The 21,480-nt window shown below is 46.4% G+C and overlaps 1 protein-coding gene across 1 annotated transcript; it reads right to left on the bottom strand.

Annotated features, from left to right (window-relative positions):
- Positions 1-12,573: 12,573 nt before the first annotated feature.
- On the bottom strand, positions 12,574-14,193 carry CHRM1 (cholinergic receptor muscarinic 1). The gene has a single exon (XM_054972861.1). It carries the CDS (start codon positions 14,191-14,193, stop codon positions 12,574-12,576), a length of 1,620 nt encoding a protein of 539 aa, XP_054828836.1.
- Positions 14,194-21,480: the final 7,287 nt, after the last annotated feature.

Below are 21,480 nucleotides of genomic sequence, written 5' to 3'. Positions count from 1 at the left end.
TTTTACACAGGTCATGTCTCTTATTTCTGTCCCAACAATCCAGGGCTGTGACTTAACTTTTGCCAATAGGAGATGCTTATAGGTGAAGGGAAAGACATCAGATGAGATCTGCTTTTCCTGGCCAGTCCCCTTTCCAGTTATACTTACGGTGTAGCAAGAGCCCCAGAGTGTGTGAGGATTGAGATGGTCTCCAAGGGTGTCACCTGGCTTGCTCATCTACACCACCTTTATAGGCTGAAGTTGGTGTGGCTTTGGAAAACCGCTCAGCGATGGGGGGGCTGCATTACTGGAAAGGGAGCTCTGGCTAATCATTTTGCCAAAGGGCTGCAAGAAGACCAAATTTACTGATGATAGGGGAGTTTGGGCTGCACTACTGCAGCTTACTGCTCTGCGCCATGGGGCTCTTAAGCTCTGCTCATGACCTGAGTTCGAGCCTGGCGGAAGCCGGGTTCAATTAGCTAGCTCAAGGTTGACTCAGCCTTCCATCCTTCTGAGGTCAGTAAAATGAGTACCCAGTTTCCTGAGGGTAAAGTGTAGATGACTGAGGAAGGCAATGGTAAACTACCCCGTAACAAAAAATCTGCCAAGAAAACTTCGTGATGCAACGTCCTTCCATGGGTCAGTAATAAACTCAGTGCTTGCACAGGGGAACTACCTTTACCTTTAATACATCATATGGAAGACACTGTTTCCAGGGTCAGGTCTTAGTTTCCAAAACAGGTCAAAGCTTTGCCTCGAAGCACTGAAGTTGGTTGGTACAGGAACTGCTTCACGCGTCATGATTTTTCTACAGAAATATTTTTCTACGTAAGAAAATGTGTATACTTGTACAGTTACTAGTTGCCAGATGGCTCTCCCCACTCAGTTGCAAAGGGTGGGGGAAGCAAGAATGTTGTGAAGATGGCCTGGAGGAAGAGGAGAGAGAGCAACGCTATGAGCAGAGGTGACCATTAGGTAGGGCTGACTTGTGGCCCACTATCTCAGGCTTCACAACCCACTTCTGGGCCCCAACTCTCAGGCTGAGAAACAATGAACTAGTTGAACCTGCTGGTCAAGGCATGAACTACAGCATCCCCAATAGTGGCCATCAAGCTTCAACACACCGATCTGTACTGAAAGTGAGTCCATCCCCTCCAGGGGCAGGCAGTTCCACTGTGGAACACTCGTCCATTAAGCTTCTAGTATTTTGCTGAAAATGATTTTAATTTCCATCTATGGGTTCTAGTCCATAATGGAGCAAAAGACAGCAAGATTGCTCCAGCTTCTCAGTGACAGCCTTTCAGATACTTGCAACTGCAATCATGTCTCCCCCGCCCCTGCCCAATTTTCTTCATGCTAAAGATGCCCAGCCATTTAATCTTTCCTCATAGAACATGGTTTCCATGCTTTTCAGCATCCTGGTGGCCTCATCTGGATATGCTCCAGTTGATGGCCTTAAAATACGGTGCCTGGAACTGGCTACAGTACTTCTATTTGAGGTCTGATCAGAGCAGAATAGAGTGGAACTATTTCCCCATTATCTGGGGCCTATGTTTCTGTTGGTGTAGTAGTCCATGATTGCATTCCTTCTCTACACTGCTGCATAACTCGGTTGGCTTATGTTCTGCTTATAGTCAACAAGGACACTTAGATCCTTTACTCATGTACCGTAGCCAAGCCAAGGCCCTCCAGCCTATAGTTCTGTGCTTTAGAATTTGGGGGGCTTAAACCTAAGAGTTCAGATTCCCCTGCTGAAATTAATTTTGTTGGATTGGCTCAGTGTCCCAGCCTTTCAAAATAATTTTGGATCCTGACTTCACCTTTGGTGTTAATTGTTCCTTCCAGCTTTCTGGTGACCCCCTTAAATCCTTATTCAAGCTGCTTATAAAAACGTTGGAACTGTATAAGATCTAAGATGGAACCCTGCAGCACGCCAAGGCCTACCTCCAGGTTGATTCAAACTCATTAACCTAGCTGGGTATGGACATTTAACCAATTTGTCTACCACCAGTGTTGTCCAGCCCAGGTTTAACTATCTTGTCCCACAGGATATCATGGAAGCCAATGCTTTGTTGAAGGCAAGACACACCATGGCTGCAGCATTCTCGATCTCTACCCAGCTAGATACCATATCAAAAAAAGATCTTGCATGGCCTGTGTTACTGTCCCTGCTTTCAGCAATGTCCCCTTTTCTATTTCTGTGCTGTTAATTGCTATGTTGCAGAAAGCTAGCTGCTACAACATTTATTTATTTATACTCTCCCTTTTTCACTGGGACCGGGACTCAAGGTGGATTGTTTGCAAGATCTGAGAAAGTCTGTTAATGAGAGTACGTTTTGGAGGTCTTTCTTTCATAGGGTCACCATAGGTTGGAGGCGACTTGATGGCACATAATACACACAATGTGGATTACACAAGAGTAAGTCAATACAATTAACATGATGGGACATCCAATAATCAATAGGATTTGGACTGTAGAAATTTGGAACCCACCAGAACTCTGAAACAGAACTGAACAAAGCATAGGTACTGACTTGTTAAATGAAGCAAAAATTACACAGGATCCAATTTACAGTAACAGCCAGTATGAATTATATACAGTAGTACAGACCACAGCCCCTAACTCTTCACCCAAGTATTTTTCAGAGCTGTTTTTTTTTACAGAACAGCCCTATTATCTGTGTAGAAAAGACCTCTTGAATAATTCAGTTTTGCATCATTTGCAGAAAACGAAGTGGGAGCTTTCCTGACCTCCTCAGGCAAGCTGGGAAGGCCACAATGGAGAATACCCATGTATGGGCAATTGTTGACTCTGTTCATTTACAGCAGAAGGTCCTGCTCAGATGAGTGAAGCTGTTGTGGCAGAGCATAAGGAGAGATGTCCCATAGGTAGGAGGGACTGAGGCTGTTCATGGCTTTGTGTGTGATAGCCAACATCTTTAATTGAGTTTGGTAACTGACAGATGCCATGACCTGGATAGCCCAGGTGAGCCTGATCTCATCAGATCTCAGAAGCTAAGCAGGGTTGGCCTTGGTTAGTAATTGAATGGAAGACCTTCAATGAGATAAATGAGATAGATAAATGAATACCAGGGTTGCAGAGGCAGGCAATGGCAAACCACCTCTGTTAGTCTCTTGCCATGAAAACCCCACCAGGGGTTGCCGTAAGTCAGCTATGACTTGAGGGCACTCTCCACACAAACACAACTGATAGACAACCAATAGAGTAACTGCAAAATGGAAGTAATGTGCATGCTCCATCTAACTCCCAAAAATAGTCGAGTTGCAGTATTTTGCAGCAACTGGGGTGTCCGAGTTGACTTCAAGGGGAGACTAACACAATCCGCCCTGAGCCTGCTGGTGTGGGGAGGGCGGAATAGAAATTGAAGATACATAAAATAAAAATAAATAGAGTGAATTACAGTAGCCTGGATCCAGGTGGTCAGATTGGCTGTATCAAGGTAGGGGAGCCAACTTCTTGGTTAGACAGAGAGAGAAGAAAGCATTTTTCTGCAGCTGTGTTAACTTGCTTCTTTAGCAGTAATGTTGGATCCAGTATAACCCCAAGGCTCTTGAGTCAACAAAGGTCAGGATCTCTGCCTTCTCATCCAGCATTTCCCCAGTCTTTCCAAGCTTTAGTTTCAATTTGTGCACTCTTGGCCAATTAATAACAGCTGCCAGGCCTCTACCCCGCACTAGGATATTTGGATGAGGATATATTACTGGTATGGACAGCCAATCCCAACCCTACAAATGATTTATCTAAGGGCTTTACATAAAGAATGAAAGGCACGGGGGAGGGGGGGTAAGGATTGCACCTTGTGGATCCCCACAGGATAGGTCCCACATTGGTCATAACTGGTCTCCAGACCTTTCAGTGAGGAATTATTTGAACAGGTCTAATACACTTACATTGAGATGCAGAGATGAGGGTTTCCCCCTCCCCCTCCTTTTTGAATCTCCCCTGTGAATGCACATGAGACTTGGCAGGATAAAAAGCAGAAGTCGGGAACGTTGGGCACAGATCTTTGGTACCATCAGGGCGTGTTCAGGGCCAGGAAGATGTCCCGTCTCCCTCCTTTGCATGGTAGCTTGCCCACAATTTCTCATAGCCTTGTTTTATGAATATACTTTCAGATTCAGCTGTATGTATGCATGACCAGCAATTGCTTTGCAAGCTTGCTCCCTAAATCTGCCTCTTGTAACACCCAGCCAGGGTTCTCCTCCTGCCTGAAATGGTTGGGGAGGTCTAGGAATAAGAGGAAGCACACTTTCTTCCCTTCCTTCCCTGAGCAAGACTCTATGCTTTTCTGTCTCTCCTGGCAACAGTCTAGAGTAGGGGTCCCCAATCTTTTTGAGCCTGTGGGCACCTTTGGAGTTCTGGCATGAGGTGGAAGGCACACCCACAAAATGGCTGTCAGTCACAGAAGGCAGACCCAACCTCAAAATGGCTACCACAGGAGACAGAGCCATTCACCCAGAGGAAGTTCAAGTGCAGAGGAAAAGAAGAGTAATTTAAAAAATACTCTGGGAAGGAGGAATGAGACAGAATAAAATCAGTGCTATGACGGTAAGCTTCCACTGAAGCAACTTTTTAAAAGAATCTGTACAGGCAGTTAGCCAATCTCTAATGTGGCCCCACCTACTTTCTGAAAACACTTGGTGGGTGCCAGGTGTGGTATTGGCGGGTGCTGTAGGGGCTCCTGGGTTATACTAAAGCAATTGGGGGGCCTGATGGTGGTTCTTTGTCTCAGTAGTTAGGAGTGGGTGGGTTCAAACCCAGCCTCTGTCCTATGGGAAGGACTGTGTCTCAGTGACGGAGCATCTGCTTGGCATGCCAAAGGTCTCAGATTAAATCCCCAGCATCTCCAGTTAATATCAGGTAGTAGTAGGGTTGCCAACTTCAAGTTGGGAAATTCCTGGAGATCTGGGGGGTGAAACCTGGAGAAAGTGTGGTTTGGGGAGGGAAACGACCTAGGCATGGCATAATTCCATAGAGTCCACCCCCCAAAGTAGCCATTTTCTCCAGGTGAACTGATATCTGTGGCCTGGAGACCAGTTGTAATTCTGGGAGATCTTCAGCCACTATCTGGAGGCTGGCAACCCTAGGTAGTAGGCAATATGAAGGGAATCTTCCTGAGACTCTGGAGAGGTGCTGCTAGTCAGAGTAGACAATACTGACCTTTATAGAGTAATGGCCTGTCTCAATATAAGGCAGCATCAAATGTATATGGCATCTCATAAAGAGGCTTGATTCACCCTTTAGGCTGCCAGTTGCTAACCTGTTCAGCACATGTGATCTTGCTTTTTTTTCTGAGAAGAGTCAGTCTTGTTGACACCTCTGAATCTGAATGTGAGTACTTCTTAATCTGCTGTGCCTGGGACATGTGGCATCTACTTGCAAAATCTATTTATTCGGGCAGCTGCCAAAACCTGGCATTTCACAGAATCTGCAAGACTTGCCTGCAACCAGCAAGGGGCAGCAGAAGTCTGCTTAGCTTTGCTCAAACTCTGTTGGGCTCCTGTGTTCGCCTTTGCCATGGGCTTCTTTCTTCTGTGACAAATGTGCTCCTTCAGCCCCAGTTCCCTATACATAAAATAGAAATTGCATTGATCTCAATCACAAGGTTAGTGGTTTCAACCAACCAACCAAACCTCTAGTGCTCTCTAAGCAGTGTCTTTAAGACAGCAGTTATTCTTTCCTCTGCCACAATTCACCAAATCATGTTAATTCAAAGCTCTTATAAACCCCAAATATCCAGACGAGGCTATCTGCGGGATCTCTGCATGACTGACCACTCCGGTCTTGCCTCTTTCCTATTAATTCCCACTCAGACCAAGCAATTCTGCTCAATCTGCGCAGAGGTACACATTAGAGTAGGGGAGGAAATGCATAAAATTAGCATCTGTAGTGCAATAAAATCCTATGTCCCTTTTCAGCCCCCAGGTGCATTGTTCTGAATTTGTGAATCAACTCAGGTTCATCAGTCTCCTGTTGTAATCTTCCCATGAAGTTTCTCTTTTTGACGGCTGCCACTCATAGGTAAGCAGTGGAAAGTCCTGGTTTCCCATTGGTTTGGGAGCGTTATTAATGTCAGATTTATGTCCATTCTTTTGCGAAGAGACTGACCTCTGAGTGGAAGGGCATTACTGGCATTTGATGGTATATATAATGTTGGAAGTCAATGAACTTGAGATGGTATGGCTAGTGTTATTAGGCCCAGTGAGTGTATGGCTGTAAGGGGGTTTTGTTGGGCTTTTTATGCTTTCAGGGCAACTGTCAGTAAAGCACGGAGTCAGCTTTTTTGTTCTGAAACTGTTGTGCTGGGCTGATACCTTGAGCCTTCCAGAAACCAGGCATTCTGCTCTGAGCTCCGTCAAAGCTTGGGCCCCACCCCACACTTTTAATTTCAACCCTCCTTGGTAAATAGTAATGGATAGATGACCCCCTCCACCCCCCATGGAATTTCCCAGTTTACCCTTTCATGTTATCATTGCTGGTATGTACAAAAGCAAACCCTAATATTATCGACTGCCAAATTGTTTCAGTTCGTCAGCAGCCTTGCTCTTCTGCCTGCGAGCAGGTTAGAAGCCACAGAAGGAATGGCCTCCCCTTTTGGCGGGAAATGGATTGAAACAGCCCAGGTGGAGGCCTGAGAGTCAGGTGCAAAAGCAGATCAGGCCAAATGGAGCTGAGATGAAACTGGGGAGGGGGAGAGAGGGAAATTTCAAGCAAATTCATCTTTTCTAATTTACTTGCCAAAAAAATTTCAAATGTTTATTCTCCCCATCTGCCATTTTTTCCAAAATGACAATAGTATTTTTTTTAAAAAAGGGAAAAAAGCAAAGCAGAACACATTGAATATTTCAAGTTGCTCCTTTCTATCCTTGCCTTTAAATGTCTAATAAGGCATAAGCAAAGTTCTAAATGTCTTAAAGTCACAAATCTGAAATTGTAGACATTTTGTTCACTTTTGGGTCATTTCGATAATGGTGAAATGATGGTTAAACCAATTGACTTGGGAATGTTTAGTTTGTAGAAGAGGAGGTTGAGGGGGGACATGATTGCTCTCTTTAAATATTTGAAAGGCTGTAATTTGGAGGAGGGCAAGGAGCTGTTCCAGTTGGCAGCAGAGGATAGGATCCGAAGCAATGGGCTTAAATTACATGCACAAAGGTACCAGCTGGATATTAGGAAAAACTTTTTCACGGTCAGAGTAGTTCAAAAGTGGAATCAGCTGCCGAGGGAGGTGGTGAGCTCCCCCTCACTGGCAGTTTTCAAGAAGAGGCTGGATGAATACTTGTCAGAGATGCTTTAGGCTGATCCTGCACTGGGCAGGGGGTTGGACTAGATGGTCTGTATGGCCCCTTCCAACTCTATGATTCTATGACTCTGGAATCAGAGGAGTTAGCCATGTTAGTCTGTAGTTGCAAAATAGTAGAGTCCAGTAGCACTTTTAAGACTAACCAACTTTATAGTAGCATAAGCTTTTGAGAACCACAGTTCTGTTTGTCAGATGCATCTGATGAAGAGAACTATGGTTCTTGAAAGCTTATGCTACAGTAAAGTTGGTTAGTCTTAAAGGTGCTACTGGACTCTTGACTCTGGAAGGCTCCCTTGAAGGCACCTGAAAGCAAAATGAAAACACTTCTTTAAAAAATAAAGTATTTTTATTAAGAGTGAGGTTAGCACGGCCCATGCATACCGTGTGCCTAAGAATTAAAGCAAATCCTGCTAGCTTTCGTGCCAAAGAATACGCAAAGTCTGTAACCAGAATCAGTCTGCAGGAGGAAGTTAATTACATGTTTCCCATAGCCCTTTCTGGTATTTTTTGAAGAACTTGTGCTAACACAAAAAGGTCCACAGTGGAAAAGCTTTCTTTAAAGCTACCGGAATAAATGTTAATGCCAGCAAATCAGGAGGAAGGTTTTTCTTATGGAGCTTGGAGGCTGTGGGACCAGGCACTCGGGTCTTTGCGGAATAACTGCCAAGTGGGGTGGGGGACTTTGCAGCAGAAAAACAGCCCTTGGGGGCAGTGATGCTTAAACCTTCTCCCACTATCCACTTTTCCTATGCAATCCTTCTCCTGGTTTGAAACTTTCCTCCAATTTAAGAAGCTTTTCCACTGGAAGTTGGGGGAAATCTCTTTAGGTTGAAGGATACTACCCATTCCGTGTGAAGAAGTGCATACCTGCACCTGCACATGCACCCCAATTAGGAATGCACAGCTCTGTCCAAATCTAGTGTATCGCTTTTTTAAAAAATGATTGGGTGAAAAAACTGGTAGGAAAAGGAGGCTTGCAAGCCAGTATAGCAAATGCTTTTAAAAAACATTATAACTTTGTCAATATCATGTAAGGCTGAGAGTCTCTCTACATGAGATGCCTGAGTGCATGTTTGTCAAGTGCCAGGAGATGCAATGTTAGCTGGGAAGCGTAGTTTTAAAAGACAGAGCCAGCAAAGATCTCTTCAGAAAGGACAGATTCTCTCACAGCCCTCTGCTGCTTCTGACATGCTGGACTGTCTCCCCTTCTGGAGCCTTTGCCCTGATGCCTACGCTGCTTAAAACTTTGAATTAACTGAGTCTCAGCAGGGCAAAGCCTCCGAAAGGGGAGAAAGTCTGGCATGCCAGAGGTGGTGGAGGGCTGTGAGAGAATCCATCCCCTCTGGAGAGATCTCTGTGGACTCTGTCATTTAAAACTACCCTTCCTGGCCAACACTGCATCTCCCAACATGTGAAGAACACATGTCAGAAGTGTTATGTAGAGAGACTCTGAGTCACGTAGGTGGGTTCTTCATTGGGTAACCGTTTTGTCAAGCAGTGATTTGCACATGTGAATGTGCTGTTACAGACCCTATGCTACAGAAAGTGCTTCCACATTGCCTCACACTCTGCTTCTGGTCTACTTGCACAGGCATGTGATGTAGTAGGCTCCTAAGGATTCTATTTGGGGGCAGGGGAGCTGACTGTTCTTCCATGTTAAGAAACTTCCTCCAAGGAAGAGCAAGATTCAAGTCCAGGAGCACCTTACAGGCCAACAAGATTTCCAGGGTGTAAGCTTTTGAGAGTTAATGCTCCCTTCATCAGATACCTGAAACTATCTCCCTGCAAGGAGAAAAGTAGCTCAACAGGAAGCAAGCTGGACTAGAATCTTTCCCCCCTCCCCTCTTGGGTGAGTTTTTCACTTGCAGTGAGTTTTTAATGTAGAAAAGCATCAGGACTGGACTGGAAAGTGAAAACAGCCCCTGGAAAAAACTCAGCTAAGTGACCCACTCCCCAGAAGCAGTCATTGCCAAGAAGGATCCGAGCCAAGCGGCCTCTGAGGCATTGACAGAATTGCTGGGGGTTGGCTTGGCTTCCTTTCTGCTACCAGTGGGCCAGGAGGGCCGTGGCCCACCAAGAAATTTCCCTGTTAAATGGCTAGTCTGCCCCTGACAAGCACAGAAAAATAGGATCTCTTCCATGTTTTGGTACAACCTACTTTGCCATCTCAAACCACCACCCTTCTACTGCACGTGTAGCCCAGGCCTCCTTTGGGTCAGCTGCAGCATTCAGCTGCCAGGATCGTGCATCTGCATGCGTGAGCTGGGGCACAGCAAACTATACTATTGCTGACTGTGCCTGAAATGTAGGAACAGCCAGTATATTCTGGGTCAGAATTCAGAATCCCGTTCATCATCCTGGTGTGGTAAATAGCAGCTGTGTTGGGGCTGATGCTCAGGTGTTCCTACCAGATTGGGGTCCTCTTTATGATACCCTCAAAAAGCTTAATGTCTGTTCACACTGGAAGGAAATGTGCACTTTCTCAAATGGAGTGCTAGCAAATGACAGAAGTAACCAAGAGTCTCTGCATTCAGATGTTTCTGGTGCAGCCAAGCTGGATTTTGCATTGGGCCTGTGCAGCTGCTGAACCATTGATAAGATCCTGAACTGTGCCATCCAGGGATTGCAAAATCTAGGTGCCATCCAGGGATTGCAAAATCACAGGAGCTGACAAGCAACTGGCAACCTGCAAGTCAGGGCTGGGGGCGGGTTGTGAGTCACGCTTGATGTTGGGATGTAATTAGGACCTCAACAGCTGTAAAACAGCCCTTGAAGTTCTCTGGCTTTTAGCACAAGATTCTATCAGTGGGTTTACTGTAGTCCAAACTCGGCCCCAGAAGAACGAAGATTAGGAGGAGTCAGAACCTTCCTGGGTGGCAGCAAATGTTGTCCAATGACCCTTAGCCCCTGGAAGCTGTTCTGTTCCTGCTACTGGGAGGCGAACCTTGTAACCTGTGGGGGTGCATACTTTCCATCCACGATTATTCCCGTCCCCTCCATTAAGCCATCAATAACACTTGCTTATCCTTGGAAAAAGTTCACAATGTAGTGGCTCTGAAATTCAACTTGTGCCGCTGAGAAGTTCAAATGAGTCCTGGAGTACTTTGCTTCTGCTCCCAATGAGTAGATCCATCCCTCTTGGAATCAAGTCTTTGGATGGCAGTTGGGGTCTTGTCTGCCCCACCAAGAGTTGTGTGGTTGCCTGTCCTTGGGCAATCTGGGGAGAAAGGATGGGCAAACAAGGCGAGAGAAGTTTCATTAGGAGCTTGTCCTGCTTGTCCCATTGTTATGAAGAAGGTGGCTTTAGAAGCGATGTAAGCAGATACATGGAGGAGTGCTCCATTGGTGGCTACCAGCCATGGTGACTAAAGGGAGCCTCCACAGCCAGAGGCAGAAAACCTCTAAATTTGGGTGGCAAGCTGTGGCCTTTGTGTCCTGTTGTGTTGGTCCTCCAGGGCAACTGGCAGGTCTGTGCAGGGGCAGTGCCAGGGTTTCTGGCGCCCGCGGCTGCCCCTACGAGCGCGCGCATGCCCCCGGACTGCATGATGACATCACTGCATATGATGTCATCACGCAGCAAGCCAGCCTCATTGGCTGGCGGGCAGCTGGGCCGGCGGGCAGAGGCTGCCCGCACTCCCAGTCAGGCACGGCGAGTGGTTGGAGAGGTTCCGCACGCCGCCCCGGACACCTGCTGCGTCTGACCTGTGGCTGCTGTGCCCAGCCAGGGGCGTATGGTGGCGGCGGCGCAGGGCTGGCTGGCTGCAGCAGCTGTGCACCAGCTCCATGGCACGTGCCCCTGCCCCTGGCTCCCCCTCCGGCGCCTCAGTGCTCGAGGCAAGGGCCGTACCTGCCTCAATGGGCGTGCCGGCCCTGAGTCTGTGGAGTTCACGGTTTGGATGGGACTGGGCAAAACAAAATATGTTTCGATCTCCACTTATATTCAGGCAGATCCTGAGTAGAATCTGCAGTGGGGGCAACGAAAAATGATCAAAGGACTGGAGTACCTTTTCTTGCAAGGAAATGCTAAACAGTTTGGGACTTGTTTTGAAAAAAAATATGAGGATGCTTTATAAAATTATGATTGGGGTGGAAAGGGGAATATTTTCTCCTCTCAAAAAAATGGAATCAGGGGCGGGGGGACCTGTTTAAACAATTAAGTTCAGGGCAAACAAAAGGGAGCTGTTTTCCCCACAATGCAAAGTCAACACATGTAATTCACTGCCACAAGATGTCATGGTGGCCTTTCACTAAAAACTATTATGCACATTTACATAGAAATGGATGTCAACGGGTATTAGTTGTGATGGCATAGTAGTTCTTCCATGTCTTGAGGCAGTCTACCTCTGAATATCAGATACTAGGGACAGAGTGCGTTGGAGGGTTGTTTGCTTCCTGCCCTGCTTGTGGGCTTTGTCTGGGGGTGGGATGCTGGATTAAATGGACCTTTGGTCCAAATCCAGAAGAACAACACTTGGGAGAGGGGGCAGTTAAAGCATGCATCTATAATCTGACATGATAGTTTAATGAAACCTCCATGATTAAAGGCAACTTGCCCCTGAATTCCAAATTCTTAGGACGAACTACAGCGAGTGCTGATACCTTAATGCCCTGCTTGTGAGCTTCCCAGAATGTCATGATGCTGTACCCTGAGCCAGACCATTGGTCGACTCTTGACTAGCAGCAGCTCTCCACGGTTGGAGGCAGAGGCCTTTCACATCGCTTAGTACCTGACCTTTTTAACTAGAGATGCGAAGGATGGGGCCTTCTGCAGGCAAAGCAGATGTTGTGCCGCTGAGCCGCAGCCCCTCCCCATCATCTGGCTTGCTGCCATTAAAGTACAGAAGGACTTCTGATTCGGTCCAGCTGGCAATTCATGTGAACAAAATCTGCCTCTTGAATCTTAAACAACAATAAAACTTTACGATGTGGGTGATGTTAACAATTTTAATGCTGCAGAGAGGCTTTGTATATTACTATCTGGATAGCCTGGGCTATCCAGGCTAGCCTGATCTCATCGCATCTCGGAAGCTAAGCAGGGTCAGCCCTGGTTAGTACTTGGATTGGAGACCACCAAGCAAATCCAGGGTTGCTATGCAGAAGGAGGCAATGGCAAACCACCTCTGACCACTTCTTGCCTTGAAAATTACCGTCAGCTGTGACTTGATGGTAAAAAAAATGCTTAAATATCCACGCCCCTAAAACTTGCAATGCTTTTCAACGCCCTCCATTTTTGAACTCCATACTCACTGTCTGGGTATCTGTGCCCTGCTCAGCGGCCCAACACACCGCAGGAGACAACTCCCTTCTTAGGCATCTTCCTCCAGTGATGCCGATTCCAACGACACTGCAGCAGCATCCGGAAGGTGGTTCGGAAGGACCTGTTGCACAGAGCATAGCACACGGGGTTGACCGTGCTGTTGACATAGCAAAGCCAGTAGCCGAATTTCCAGAGGGCTGGGGGGATACATCCCTGGCAGAAAGTTGAAACCAGCACCATGATATTGTAGGGCGTCCAGGTAATGATGAAGGCCAACAGGATCGCACTGAGCGTTCGAGCTGCCTTCCTCTCCTTCAGTAGTGACAGGGTCTTCCGCTTGGAGAGGTGGTTCCTCCTCCTCCTCCTCCTTGGTATTTGCCTTTTGGTCATTGCTGGTGTCTTATCCCGTAATGGTATCATTGCTTTCTTGAGTCTCCTGTCCTCGTCTGGAGGTTGTTTGGGGATCATTACAAGGCCCTTTTCTCCAACCCAATCCCTCTCTGCAGCTGTTTTGGGATCTTGGTATTCTGTCTCCTTCAGTGGCTGCATTACAGTGTTGATCATAGGGAGCCGGATTACCACCGAGCAGATAGAGTGAACTTCAAAGGGCTGTTCCTCTCCTTCAGATGATGTCAAGGAGTCGGCAGAGGCCTCTTCAACTTCCTCCTCCTCTGTGGTGTTCCAGCTGCCATTGCTGCTCCGATCCAAGTATAGGCTTTCAGTCTTCTGTCCAGAGAAACAGCAGGCCTTCATGGGCACAATTGTCCCGGCTGGAGAGGCGACAGGATGTGACCGTTCTGAGCTGCTACTGCTGCCACTACCACCATTTTGGGTTGTTTTGGAAGCTACTTGTGGATTGTTCTTGAACTCTGAGGCCTGTAATCCAGAGAGCTCCTTAGCTCTCTTCTGGATCTCTTGGTAGATTCTCCAGTAGAGGGCTACCATAATGGTGACAGGGAGATAGAAGGCAGCAATAGCGGTTCCAAATGTGATAATAGGCACTGAGAAGAATTGAATGTAGCAGTCATCCTCAGGGACAGTTCGTTTCCCGACCACATTTTGCCAAAACAAGATGGCAGGTGCCCACAGGACAAATGAGATTGCCCAAGCCAGTGCTATCATAAGAGCGGCTCTCTTGGGTGTTCGTTTGGCTCTGTAGGTGAGGGGACGGGTGATAGAGAAGTAGCGGTCAAAGCTGATGACCAGAAGGTTCATAATAGAGGCATTGCTGGCCACATAGTCTAGGGCCAACCACAGGTCACAGGCCACACTGCCCATCGCCCATCGCCCCATGACAATGTAAGTGGTGTATAGATTCATTGAGATTGCCCCAATAATGAGGTCAGCGCCAGCGAGGCTGAGCAGGAAGTAGTTGTTCACTGTCTTCAGTTCTCGGTTGACCTTGAAGGACACCATCACGAGCAGATTTCCCACGACTGTGACCAAAGAAAGGATTCCTGTCGTCACAACAATCAAGACTACCTCCCAAAGGGTGTGGCCTGATCCTGGTGGTGCGCCTTGTACCTTCAGGGACTCATTGTGGCCCAGTGAAGTGTTTGATAGGTTCATGGTTACTCTACAATTTCTTTCCTTGCTGCCTTCTAAGAAAGGGTCCCAGAATGACAGCCACATGAGTATGTGGGGCCAGGTCCCTTCTTGATGGCTATCACAGATGATGGACAGAATGACAGTGCCGAAGTCGTTCTTCAGCTGAAGAGCACAGTCTGAAAGGAGAAAGTGAATCCAGAAGTGAGATAAGGTACAGTGGGTCATGATGGATTTTGCCATTGCTGAAAACATCATGAGGTACACCCCTATGCTGCAATTAAAAAAAAAAACATTTTCAACCACATTTCACAGTCATGTTCCCTTGCCCAACCCAAGAAACCCTGGGGAATCTATAGTTCTGTGAAGAGGCTGAGTGGGTTTTTTTTTTTTAAAGAGAGAGAGAGATTCTCTTTACTCTCTCCTCTGGGAAAAAACATCTCTTAATTTATTTACTTGGCTGTGAGCTTTTGTAAACCAAGTGGGATGTCTCCGTCAAAGCAAGGAAGTTAGGCAGTGATCCAGAGGTCTTTGTGTGCAAGACTGTTTGTGCATCTCTGTGAATAAGATGCACATCCTGTTGCACAAATGCCTTTGAGACCTCCCCCAAAAGAATAAAAGAGGGTAATAGATGTATTTGAAGTACAATTTAAAAAAATAAACAGTCCTGCTTCATGAGGCGTACAAGGGAACAACTGGCTACAAAGAAAGGTGGCAGTTCCAAACAAGATTCCGTCCCTGCAATTGGACAGTCTTGTGTACAAACTTCCAGGTCAGGCGGCTTCAGGACGGCAGATCTCTGCTTGGTTGCAAGACAGACTCTGACAGGATAAAAATGAAATGGAGAGGAAGGTAGACCTTCCTCTCTAAAGTTTCCAAGGCTATTTTTTAGGTAGTTGCAATAGGTTTACCTAAGATAGTGTTCTGAAAGCCTAGAGGTCTGCAGCCCAAAATGTGTCTTTTACTCCAAAACATGAACTTTAAGTCTCCTCACCTGAATAGCTCTTATTAATTTACTTCATTTTTATCACAACCTTCCTCCAGGGAGCTCAGAGTAGCATACATCGTACTCATCTCCTCCATTCTGTCCTCACAACAACCACCTTGTGAGGTAGGTTAGACTAAGAGAAGGACTGGCCCATGGAAGCAGAGTAGGGGTTTGAACCTGGGTCTCCACACTACACTATTCAGGCTTTCTGTTCATTCCTTATCCCCACTTCTGGACCAACTCTACTTCAGAATCACCATCTTCTGAGGGCCAAGCTAGACATGCAGGTTCCCTGCAGCTACACAGCAGCTGTGAGGAGTAGCTGTTAAAAATAAAGGAGACCTTGAATGGCCTCAGAACGCCTCTGCGGGGGGGGGGGGTCAAAATAGAAGGGGAGGGAGTTTCCCCCCCGTTTTTTTCTACTCCATGTGGGGTATTCTGTGCAGCTAGAACAGTATAGGGGGGGGGGGAATGGTCCCATGTTATTGTGACACAGGGAAATGGCTTGAGGGAGGAGGGAGGAGCCCTTCTTTCTCCCACTGAGGTATTCTGTGGTCATTTGGGCCCTCTTTTATTTTTTAACAGCCATTTATTTTTTAACTGCTGTATGGCTGTAGAAACCTGAGTTTGGTGTGGGGAACCTGTACGTCTAGCTTGGCCCTCAGTCTCCTCCTCCATTGAGTTCCTGCTTCTTCTGGCCTGTCTCATCCTGCTGTAGGAGCTGAGAAGTTCCACCAATGGCGACCTTTTGCATACTCCAGAATAATTTAGCCAATCACTCTACGGCCATCATATTACTGTATTTTCATATAATTGTTTGAAAATGACCCTTGCTGAGTGATGAGCTCAACATACACATGACCCAAAACTAGGGAAAAGGGGGGCAGAAAAACAATCATTGAACCCTGGGAGAGAAACACATCAGGGCGATATGGACTCCTTGTGAAGAAACAATTGAGAGACTGCTTTCAAAACTCATGCTTTGAAGGATTTCAGCTTTTTACCATTAATGTGGATTACGTCATACAGATACATACCTAGAGGCCAGGCCTTGTGACAGACCAGATGCTGACTCGGTCCCCATACAGAACCCAATAACATCAGCTACACACCATCTTGGGCTCATCCTCCAATGGGATCTATGCCATCGTCTGTCAAAAATGTCCTCCTGTTTTCTACATTAGGACAAGCAGGTGAATCTAGACTATGATGAGGATAAGTGGATACATCTAACCTAAGAGATCATGTTTATCTCCCAGGACGCTTCGTTGCTGACCTGAAAGTCACCGTTCTTTAGAAAAAGGACTTCTAAAGAAGGCTTCCCTCTGCAACGGCTTAATTGGCATTCAAAAGGACATTTGACTATATTTCCTGAAGCCTGGACAAGGATCTGAGATGGCAATCTGCTTAACAAGCAAAGAAAGGCTGCATTATCATGAATGACTACTATTATGGATGGTCTTCGAATTTTTCTTCTTTCCATTTGAATTTTACATAATTACATCTCACCTTGTATTTCTTACATGCTGTGGCCCTTTAAGGTGCCACATTGCTCCTGGTTTTTTTTTCCTGTCACAGACTAAAATGGCTACTTCTCTACAATTGTGACTTTCTGGTTTAAGACAAGTGAGAAATGGTGTCCAATGTATGGCCTGGCATCATGATTTTCTTTTGGAAGAAGAATTGGGGTTGTAGTTATTTTCTGCCCTTCTGCTAAAACCTTTCCCTCTCAACCTTTTTGAGACAGGCTGTCCCAAGGTCACCTGGTAAGTTTCAAAGCAGAGTGGACACTGTGACCCCAGGTGTGTCCACTCATGGCAGCTACCTGGACTATGGCACCATTCCATTCACAGCCTTTCTATCCAGGGCAAAGGCTCAAGGAGCGGCCCTCAAGATCTTCCTGTCAGAGGAAATTGAGACCCTCATTCTGTAATATAAAGCCAAGGAACGAAATATTTCCTACCTTAATGCCCTCCATATGGGGGGAAAACATAGCCTCAGCCAGGCTTCTGCAGTTCCGTTGCTTCCCTTCCTGCAACGTGGAAGCCTCCTCTATTTAGTTTTTGTTTTCTTTTTGTATTCCCCCCACTGTGGGGAAGTCAGGATAATGGTAGCGAATAGAAGGGAGCTGCTAGATGCCCCTTTCCAACGTCATCGGCTGTTTCTGTTCTCCCTGGCTTACCCTTGTGTCAATATTAATGCTTTGCATGTTCAAACAATACCTCATAACACCTTGGAGGCACCTTGGAAGAAAGCTTAGACAAGGTTTATTTTCCCACAAGAGAGGTTTTGGGCAGGGGAGGGAATCAAATTTAGCAGGAAGCCACACCTCCTCATCCCAGATGGCTTCTGTGTGGATTGCTGCCTGTCCCAGATTTTTATAGCTTGTTCATATTTTGAGAGCTATGCCCATAATACTCAGAAATCTTATTCCAGGTGGAGATGGTTTGTTGTTTTTGAAACGGCAGAATAATGGTGTGGATCACACCACAGAGTTCCTCTGACAGGATGGCATTTCTGTTTGTGTAAGAGGGGAGGCACTAAGGTAGCCAGGACCCCTTATCCTCTCGATGGGAGGGTGGGTAGCTGGTATTCACCTTCTCTAGGTCCCTCACACCTGCGCAATGATGTCATTTTTGGCAATGTCATTGTGCAGGTGCAGGAGCGCATGCGCTTTGCGGCGGGCCAATTTCAGCCTCAGATGGGCCCCATTCAGCCCATTGGGGCTCAAATCAGCCTGCTATGAAGCGCGGGAGTGCTCTCAGAGGGGTGTGATGGCCACTCCTGGGAAGTGATGCCATCGCACTGCCCTGGGAGGCTTGTTCCCTTGTCTTTCTGCCCTGCTGGCCAGGTGAGTGATTAACAACAAACAAAAGGCACTCCTGGTGTGATCATATATCACTACAAGAAAGGGAATCCCTCAGCAGGAGAACAAAACCAATAATAATTCTACCAATTAAACCTTGAAAGGAATTTTATCAAATTTAAAGTGACAAGGTATTAAAATGCTGAATCATCTGCCAAAAATTCAATGAATAAATATAATATACAGATTCATACAAAGTAATCTCTAAAGTACAATATATCCTCTCATAGATCACATTTCATATGACACACTACACCCCCAATTCCATCCAGAGGTGTCACAGGTATAAATCCGGGAGAAAGGAATCGAACAGGTAAGTCTCTTTTTATATAAGTTCTTCAAATTATCTTATTATGGCTTGTTTCTTTCTGCAGATGCTCTGGTGGACAGTAGATGATGATCAAAGCATTCCAAGCCCAAGCTGGGGCCGGCTATTGAATGATGCAGATTTCATCCTGAAGGATGAGATAATTAGAAGAACTTAAAATTCCTTTCACGGTTTAATTGGTAGAATAATTATTGGTTTTGTTCTCCTGGTGACGGATTCCCTTTCTTGTAGTGATATATGGCCAGGTAAGTGGTGGGGGGTGGAGGGTGGGAGTGGGGAATCCCCCGCTCCCACCGGGAAACTGGTCACCCTAGGTGGCAGCAATTTCTGGCAACTCTCCCTCCCATTTAGGGTTGCCAGCTCTAGCTTTGGAAATTCCTGGATATTTGAGGGCAATACCTGGGGAGGGCAGTGTTTGGGGAGGGGAGGGATCTCGATGCAGATGTGATTTCATAGACTCTGCCTTCTGCAGCTACCATTTCCTCCAAGGGAACTAATCTTTGGGTTCTGAAGATCTGTTGTCATTCTTGGAGAACTTCAGCCCGTAACTGGAGGTTGGCAACCCTACTCTCACTGCATAGCCTCAATTTGCCTCCTATGTAGTACCTGAGGGTTTGCAGATCCCCAGGAACAAAAGTAGTGGAGGGAGGGGCATAATGATAACAATAAAATGACTTTGTTACCATCTGAAAGAGTTAACTGTTCTCGCACTAATCACTTTTCCTACACAGCCCTTCACCTAGTAACTTTTGCCCAAGCTAGGATCCCAAGTACATGTTGCTGTGTCACAGGAGAAAGCGGTGGGAGGAAAGGGTTGCAGTAGAAAAATGGTGCATGGGGAAAGGATTATGCATGCCACCTTTAATTCGTATTTTCCACATCATTCTAAATTATCCTTTTCATGCCTGGTCTGTTTATTGCCTTTTTTTCATGGGGAACCTGCTCCAGCCCTCTTGATCGCTTTGCTCACCTTTCCCCCCACCCCCTTTCCCAACTTTATGATCTCCTTTTTGAGATGAAGGTCACCACGACCATAGAGGCACGAGGAAACTGGCTGTCAACTGCACTTTACTTTATGTATTTATTAATTTAAAAACTTATCTACTGAAACATTTACAAGTGATACTTCTCTCTCCCGTCCAGCCCCAGTACTAATATTTTGGAAACTTAAGCATAATTTTTCTCCATTAACCCTCTCAAAACAGATTATCACTTATAAACATCTACTAACTGGGGAGAGGAGTGTGTTGCCAAGAGAGGAGCCCAAACTGGCGTGGCTTGTGGATCGGGCCGAGAGTGGAGTGCAGCTGAGAACGCTCCCTCCTCTTAGATGTCTGTCCCTTGGTGGAAAATATTTATATTAGCTTTGATGAATGGAGATCTGGATGTCATCATGGAGGCACTGAGAGGGAACAGCAACCCTGCCATCATCTCATTCTGTCCATACGTCTTGGTGTGGGTGAGGCCAGGAAGCTGCAAAATTCTAAGGCAGAATTAAGCCAGCAGGTACCTCTGAGGCCCCAAGCCAAAACGAACCATCCCATTTGGCAATTTGAGGGGCTACCTCAGGTGCCAGCAATGGAGAGATCAGACACACGGGGAACGATCCATCAAGAAGTTCCCCTATGCAAGCCTGACTGAAATGAATGGGAAATGAGCAACAGCATTCTGCCCCACGCTATGTGTGGAGAGGGGAGGGTTTGCAATCCGGATTTTGTGCCTCATGTTTTTTTTCTGCTGTGATGTCATCTTACTGCTTTTTTTCTAGTTGTAGTTGTTTTATGGTGGAATGTTTCATTTGGTTTCAACAGCTTGCCAACAGTTTTGCAGCACTGAGATTCAGGCCACACATGTATTGCTTTCAGGCAGTCACCAGTGTTGTTTCACTTGAGTCAAGGGCTGTTTCCACACAGGTTATTTGCCCTGGGTTAGGTGCTGTTGGGAACAGATTTTTTCCCCTGCTTATCCACAGCATTGTGGTGCATTCATGCACCTCCTGGGAGTTCCTCAGTTTTCCTCCAATCTTTCCCAATCCTCCTTTACACTGAAGTTTTTAGAGCCGAGCTACAAGTGACGAATTACACTTTCCTGGCAAGTGAACAGACTCGTGTGTATTCCTCCCTGTTCACTTGCACTCCACTTGCGCTCCACTCGATCAAGTGGAGAGCAAGTGAATGGCAAGTGAACAGAGAGGAATACACGTGAGTCTGTTCACTTGCCAGGCAAGTGTCATTCATCACTTGTAGCTTGGCTCTTAGAAAAATTGCAGCAAAGCCTGGAAGGCTGACCTATGGGCATGAAAGTTTGAATTTTCTGGATCGCACCTACTTGTCAGCCATTTTCCCCACTGCAGCCATTTCTTCCTCCTACCATCAAGTGATTTTTGTTTTTGTCTTTAAATCAGTAACTGAATATTGTTATAGTGATATAATGTTATAACACTGTGAATACCAGGTTCTCTGAATTCCCAGCTTTAATTTTTAGAGATTTCTACCCCTTTTAATTGCAGAGACGTAAAGAGAAAGGAATGGAATTCCCCCCCCCCCCCCACACACACACATGGAGCATAGGAGCGCTCCTGGGGCGGCTATGGTCTGCGTGATGACATCACTTCCTGGAAGGAGAGAACCGAAAGATAAGTGCTGGGCCCCCCACCTTCCACTGGGAGTACAGGGGGACCTGGCAACCTTAGCAACAAATGGGGCTAGAGACTTCCCTTTATTAAGAATGAAAGCTGAGAGTTCAGAGAACCTGATAACATTATATTAGTATAGTGATATTGAACTGGTAATTTAAAATAAACACACCCCATAAAGCCTCAGTGGCCCAAGGAAGTGGGGCTGGCTGCTGCCAGGGGACTGGGCCGGGAAACTTTGAGGAAACCTGCCATGTGGAAAGCCTTATAGTTATTGCACTGGATTGGCAGCCATTGCCTCAGCAGCAGGGGGCTGGACTAGAAGGTCTGTATGGCCCCTTCCAACTCTGTGATTCTGTGAAACTATACAACCCAATCCCTATGTGGAAACTATCACAAGCTGAGCACCAGGAAATGTACTGTAGTGAGGAACCAACCAAGAGTCAATCGTGGAATCCTCTCCACCTGCAGAGAGATCTTCTTGCCACCCCTATACTGTTTTTCTTCTCAAGGTGTGTGCTAAGAGGAGCAGGAACCATGCTACCCTGGCACCTTTG

This window comes from Eublepharis macularius, chromosome 1, assembly GCF_028583425.1.
Source record: "Eublepharis macularius isolate TG4126 chromosome 1, MPM_Emac_v1.0, whole genome shotgun sequence".
Taxonomy (NCBI): domain Eukaryota; kingdom Metazoa; phylum Chordata; class Lepidosauria; order Squamata; family Eublepharidae; genus Eublepharis; species Eublepharis macularius.
The sequence above is the reverse complement of the archived record's forward strand: the minus strand, read 5'-3'. Positions and strand labels throughout refer to the sequence as shown.